Below are 6,956 nucleotides of genomic sequence, written 5' to 3'. Positions count from 1 at the left end.
AGGAACAGAAGCGGCACAATTAAAGGTTGATTGCATTATTATCCCTCATCTGTGTCACGGCATCAATTAATGCGCGAGATTGTCACCGTTCTGGCAGAAACCTTTCCCCATCGCTCAGCAGAGAAACTTTCCCGCAGCTGTTTTCCGGCGGCATTAACCGCTGTCATCCAGAAACAACAGCAGCCCCAGCGGTGTCAATTATATTTGATTGACTGAGTAAAGCAGCACACAAATAAGCCCAAACAATGGACACAAAAATCTATAGACGACTCTCCTCCTGTCAAATCAAGCGCTCGTCTGCTCCATTTTCATGCTGCACAACAGCCTTAAACTCTCTCTCTCTCTCTGTGCGCCTGTCTCTCTCTCTGTGCGCCTGTCTCTCTCTGTGTGCACCTGTCTCTCTCTCATCCGGCTCCAATTAAAGCTGCTGTTTCACAGCCGAGCACGCTTCTGCCGCCCTGCAAACGAGCTCTAATTCATCAGCACATATCGGCTCCTGGAATAAAATATTCTCCTTTCACGAGCACTACACTCGGCTCAAACTCGCTCACGTTCAGATCGGAGCAAATGTCCCTCATTCTCGTGCTTCACTCCTCTCTTGAACAAATGCATCTGCTAAACGCATTCATGTAACACGCGCACTAATGCATGTGTGAATAGTCGAACAGGGTTCCAGTTTCATGCAAAAATGGCAAGACGTCTTGTTTTCTGATAAATGGATCAAAATGAAGCGAGTTTATGAGCTAAAAATCAACTTCATTCAAAGCGAAAACATTTTCATTCCCCATTGGCAGATATTTGTTACTTCATTTTGTTCAATTTCTCAAAACAAGACTTCAAATCCTCATTTTGCATCTCCAGTAAATGCCTTTTCAGTGAAGGATGATTAGATTTTTGTACTGGAGAACAAAGAGGTTATGTGTATCAAATGTGACCCTGGAGCACAAAAGCAGTGTTAAGTCGCTGGGGTATATTTGTAGCAATAGCCAACAATACATTGTATGAGTCAATATGATACATTTCTCTTTTATGCCAAAAATCTTTAGGATATTAAGTAAAGATCATGTTCCATGAAGATATTTAGTAAATTTCCTACCGTAAATATATCAAAACTTAATTTTTGATTAGTAATATGCATTGCTAAGAACTTAATTTGGACAACTTTAAAGATGATTTTCTCAATATTTAGATTTTTTTTGCACCCTCAGATTCCAGATTTTCAAATATTGTCCTATCCTAACAAACCACACATCAATGGAAAGTTTTGGAAAAATTGACACTTAACTTAACTCCAGGGTCACAATTTAAGACTTTCTGCTCTGATTTAAGACCTTAATTTGTGGACCTGCAGAAACGCTGTCGAATATTTTCTTGATTCATTAACTGAACGTTTTTCTTTCCTCGTTTGACAATTAGCTCAGTTGAAAACGTCTTTATTTCAATCGCCAAATGTCGTTACAATGATTCCAATAATATAGTGTTTCTTGCATTCAAACATAATAGTTAAATTATGAATCCACACTTCAATAACTCAAAACAATACAGATTACATATAAAACGTATCAGAGTTTTGAAATCAATCAGAAACTGAAGGTGCAGCGTTGGATCCACCGAATCATTTAATGAAGAACACGATTCGTTCGCTCGTTTGTTCGCTGTACGGCTGCTTGTTTTTGATTATCGAGTCTGTACAAAATCACAGTATTGCAAAGTTACAATTTCAAAACGCACATGAAAGCGTGTTCTTATGTGCACAGCAAATAGTGTGGAAAAGATGCACCTGGTTTCTAAAGAGTCTGGATTTGGATCGGTTAGTTTTAAACAGCGCTCGTCTTGCTTCTGCTCTTGGATTCGCTCTTCTTCCCGGCGTGTTTGGCGGCGCTCTGAGCGTTGTTGTTGTTGCTGTTCTGGTTTCCGCTCAGGGTTTCCATTATGGAGCGAAACGTCCCAAACGCTCGTTTGCTGGGTTGGATTTTGGCGTCCGGCGCTGGTCCGTCTTTCCGCGGCGGCTCATCAAACGTGACTCTCAGTTTGAGGTTCTGCGAGGTTTTCCTGCGCGTGGACGGCGACTTGAGGGCGCTTTTGGGACTGGTGGTGACCTTCTGGCCGTCGGGAAGCTCTTCGGGTTTGGTTTCTGGGTCGCTGTGGTCTGACGACGGAGACGGGTTGCAAACGTCCACGGATTTGGGAGTTCTGTGCGTTAAGGAGAACTTGTGCTTGTTTTCGTCGGGCTCTGCGATGGACAGCTGCGTGGGCCGCTCGGGTCGGGATGGTTTGGACTCTTCCGCGTCTGATTCGCTGAGCGAACGCTGCATGATCTGCTTGAGATGCGCCAGCTTGAGTTCCCGCCTCTCGCCCGGCCCCAGCCGCCTCATTGGTCCGGCTCCAGGCCCCGCCCCTGGCTCCGCCTCTCCGTCCGTCGGCTTGCTCAGGACTGAGTCCATGTGTCTCTGCTTCAGCGTCCACTGACCGTCATCAGGAGCCGCTTCGGCCGTCAGCATCATCTCAGGCCACGACTCCACATGAGAGCTGAGGAGACGCACAGAGAAAATGCAAAAAATGGTTCTCTTGCTTAGTGTTTGTGTCTTGTGTTCTAGTATAAATATCTAAACATTCTTGAATCAAGATGCATTTACTGTACAAGTAAAAGGATTTAAGATATTAAGTCTTGTTTTCTGTAAAAACATGCAAAAATTTAAGTTTAAAGATTAAACAAGATTATTTTTCTTGCCCCATTGGCAGATATTTTTGCTTGTTTTAAACAAAAACTAACTACATTTTGATTATTATTTTAGAAAACAAGACTTAATATCTTAAATCATTTTACTTGTCAAGTAAATGCATCTTGATTCAAGAATGTTTAGATATTTAACATTCAAAAAATATTAAGAAAATAATTTTTTGCAGTGTTCTGTGTTGTCCATTGTAATTTTTCTGGACTTTTAGTGGTTTAACTCATTTTTAAATAATGAAATGATGTCTAATCAATTGAATTCATGATAGTTTAACAATTTAATAATTTATTCAAATTTTAACAATAATAGTGCCTTATGAAATGTGTTTTATTTTTCCCAAATTCCACATCTTCTGTTGTAATTTTTCTGGACTTGTAGTGGTTTAATTAAATTTTAGCAACTGAAATGATGTCTAATTACTTGAATTCATAAAGGTTTAACATTTTAATTATTTACAATAATAGTGCCGTAAAAGTTGTGCTTTACTTTTCCCTAATTCTGTGTTTTCTGTTGTAATTGTTCTGGACTTTTTGTGGTTTAATTAAATTTCATTTGAAAAAAAAAAAAGTCTAATCAATTGAATTCATAAAAATAGCAATTTAACAATTTATTAAAATGTTAACAATAACAGTGCTTTAAGAAATGTTTTTTCTCCCCTAATTCTGTTTATTGTTTTATATTTTTTTGGATTCAATTTTAACGGTTAAATTAAATTTAAATAATGAAAACGGACATCAAATCAACTAAATTAATAACAGTTCTTAACAATTTATTAATATTTTAACAATAATAGTGCCCTATGAAATGTGTTTAATTTATACATTTTTCTGGATTACGTTTTAATGAAATTTCTATCAAAAAGGATGTGTAATCAACTGAATTCATAAAGCTTTTGAATTTATTTAAATTTATTAATATGTTAACAATAATAGTGCCCTATGAAATGTGTTTTATTTTTATAAGGTTTGTTTTTTTCTGGATTCTGCGTTTTACGATTTTATATAAACCTATTAAAAAACGGCGGTAAACAACAAAAAAAAGCATAAAACCATAATTTAATTAATCTTGTAAAATGTAATCAAATGAATTTGAAAGAACGCGTTTAATTTTTTTGGCAAACTGTTTAAATTTAAACATGATAAAAAATTGTTAAGCATAAATATTATTATTGTTATTACTACTTTAAGAAGCACATTCTATCTTTCTGATAATTTCTTCAATTTAAACTAAACTTTTATTTTGTCTGCTTCTTACAAAGGCCTTTGAGTTTCTGTGTGTTTTAATAAATTGTATGATTATTATTACTATACACATTTTTGTTGTTACTAAGTACATTCTACTGTGCAATAGTAATATATTTCTGTCAAAATTTCTTCAAGTTAAACCAAACTTTTATTTTGTCGCATTGTCATGAAGATCTTTGAGTTTCTGTGTGTATCTGACCACAATTTTCTTCAATGAAAGGGTGGAGCTAAAATCCCCTCCTTCTGTCTGTCAGACATTAATCAGAGATATGAGCAAGCATCTGTAATGTCAGACCTGAGCTCGTGTGTCTGCAGCAGCAGATGAAGCTGGTTCTGTAGAGCGACTCGCGCCGTCGTTTGTCTGTCAAAGTCAGAAACACACACACACGCTCAGGTCACTCAGCGCTCATGTTCGTGAAACACATCATTCATTCATGTATTTCATGTATTTACTAGGCTGAAACAAAGAGTAGTTTTTGTGGATCTCAGACATCTTGTTGGCTTATTTTCTTTTATTAAGTCAGACAAATAGGAGGGCGCCAGATCATTTAAGGATTTAAAAACAAATACCAAATGCACAGGTAACCAGTTTAAAGTCTTTAAGATCAGACTGGGGTAAACCAACATATGTGACCCTGGAGCACAAAACCGGACTCAGATTCCAGATTTTTAAATAGTTGTATCTCGGCCAAATATTGTCCTGTCCTAACAAACCATACATCAATGGAAATATTTATTCAGCTTTCAGATGATGCATAAATCTCAATTTCACAAAAGTGACCCTTATGACTGGTTTTGTGCTCCAGGGTCACATATCTAATGTTCTCTAGACATCAGCTGAATGAAGGCTCTTACTCGTGGATTTTCAAATAGTTGTATCTCGGCCAAATATTGTCCTATCCTAACAAACCATACATCAATGGAAATATTTATTCAGCTTTCAGATGATGCATAAATCTCAATTTCACAAAAGTGACCCTTATGACTGGTTTTGTGCTCCAGGGTCACATATCTAATGTTCTCTAGACATCAGCTGAATGAAGGCTCTTACTCGTGCAGCTGTTTGGTGAGTTTGACCACCTGCGAGGCCAGAGACATGCAGGTCTCGATCGGTTAGCTGGGCCAGTGTGTGCTGTGATCGGTTAGCTAGACAAGAAAACAAGAATATCTTAAATAATTTTACTCGTCAAGTAAATTCATCTTGATTCAAGAATGTTATTTATACTAGAAAACAAGACAAAAACACTAAGAGAATCATTTTTTGCAGTGAAGAAAATATTATACAAAACTTATTGAAACAACCAGTATTACTTTTCCAATACAAATAAGACCAATCTACCTTTTCATATCTATTATACCTTTTCAAACTATTTTAGAGGTGTAATAGTGACTTAAGTTTATGGGGGAATTGTTTTATAGTATTGCTTATTAAGTCTGTTATGTCTAATTATACATTAGATTGTTACTTTATTTATTTTTAATTGCATTTCGTGCGGAGTTTGCATATGACATTTTGTTGGTGGGTACAATGAAAGTTGTGTCTGAATTAAAAAAAGTTATGACCAGTCTTGAAGAAAAAAAAAATAGATGACTAACTTTTTAAGACTAGTCTAAACAGTGTATTCAAAGGTTGTCAACACTGGGTCTCATTTACTAATAATTATGTGAATTATAGAAATTATTTGTTATTACTATTTAAAATTATGGTTTTCTATTTTAATTATACTTTCAAATATAATTTATTACTGTGATCAAAACTGAATTTTATATTAATTCTGCAAATGAATTGTAATATGCTGATGTATTATCAATGTTGAAAACAGTTGTGATACTTTTTTTTTTTTTTTAAACCTGTGACACTTTTTTTAGGATTCTTTGATGAATAAAAAGTTAAAAAGAGCAGCATTTATTTAAAATAGAAATCTTTTCTAACAATATACACTACCGTTCAAAAGTTTGGGGTCAGTAGTTTCTACTTTCTGTCTTTTTTGAAAGAAATTAATACTTTTATTAATTGAGGATTCATTAAATGGATCAAAAGTAACATTAAAGTTACAAAAATGCTTTCTATTCTAAGATTTCTATTTCAAATAAATGCTGTTCTTTTGAACTTTCTGTTCATCTGTGAATCCTGAAAAATACAATGCATTACGGTTTCCACAAAAATATTGGGCAGCGCAACTGTTTTCAACATTGATAATAATCAGAAATGTTTCTCGAGCAGCAAATCAGCATATTAGAATGATTTCTGAAGATCATGTGACACTGAAGACTGGAGTAATGATGCTGAAAATACAGCTGCGCATCACAGAAATAAATTACACTTTAACAGATATTCACATAGAAAACAGCTAGTTTAAACTGTAATAATATTTCACAATTTTTACTGTATTTCTGATCAAATAAATGCAGCTTTGATGAGCAGGACAGGCTTTTTTCAGAAACATTCAAAATCTTACTGATCCCAAACTTTTTGCCAGTGTATTTTGTGTGTGAGTTTTGTGGTTATTCTGCATTTCGAAAAAACATAAAAACAACTGAAATCACACGAACACTAAAACATTTTTAGCACGAAAGCTTTTGATTGGAAAGCGTTTGTGCTCAGATTAGGTTAATGTGTGTGTCGTGTGGTCAGTGAATGAGAGCCAGTGTTAACAGCCATGCGTCTCTCTGCAGAGCAACAGGAAATGGGAGGAGAGCTGCTTCCTGTCTCTCTCTCAGACCTGAATGCAGCTGAGATGTCCGCACTGAGCCGCCACATGCACCGCCGTGTTCCCGTTCTGATCCGCCTCGTCCAGAGAAATGGCCTGTTCCTGCATGAACTGCAGCAGCCACAGCAGCACCCGCTCCTGTAACACACACGTGATCGATGAGTGTGTGTGTGTGAGTGTGTGTGTCTGTGTGTGTGTGAGTGTGAGAGTGTGTGTGGGTGCATGTGTGTGAGTGAGTGCAAGTGTGTGTGAGTGCGTGTGTGTGA

At 36.3% G+C, this 6,956-nt stretch overlaps 1 protein-coding gene across 1 annotated transcript in view; it reads right to left on the bottom strand.

The window, feature by feature from the left end:
* Positions 1 to 1,408: 1,408 nt before the first annotated feature.
* The window catches only part of LOC107703626 (synphilin-1-like), a 32,489-nt gene continuing 26,941 nt past the window's right edge, over positions 1,409 to 6,956 (bottom strand). Inside the window, exons 8-11 of the mRNA XM_016506329.1 lie at positions 6,703 to 6,870; positions 5,031 to 5,089; positions 4,275 to 4,340; positions 1,409 to 2,529 (exon numbers count right to left, since the gene is read on the bottom strand). Coding sequence (XP_016361815.1) covers positions 1,818 to 2,529; positions 4,275 to 4,340; positions 5,031 to 5,089; positions 6,703 to 6,870 — 1,005 coding nt within the window. The 3' untranslated portion in view covers positions 1,409 to 1,817. The remainder of the gene's footprint in view (positions 2,530 to 4,274; positions 4,341 to 5,030; positions 5,090 to 6,702; positions 6,871 to 6,956) is intronic.

The sequence above is a fragment of the Sinocyclocheilus anshuiensis genome, unplaced genomic scaffold, assembly GCF_001515605.1.
Source record: "Sinocyclocheilus anshuiensis isolate Anshui unplaced genomic scaffold, SAMN03320099.WGS_v1.1 scaffold1324, whole genome shotgun sequence".
Lineage (NCBI taxonomy): Eukaryota > Metazoa > Chordata > Actinopteri > Cypriniformes > Cyprinidae > Sinocyclocheilus > Sinocyclocheilus anshuiensis.
The sequence above is the reverse complement of the archived record's forward strand: the minus strand, read 5'-3'. Positions and strand labels throughout refer to the sequence as shown.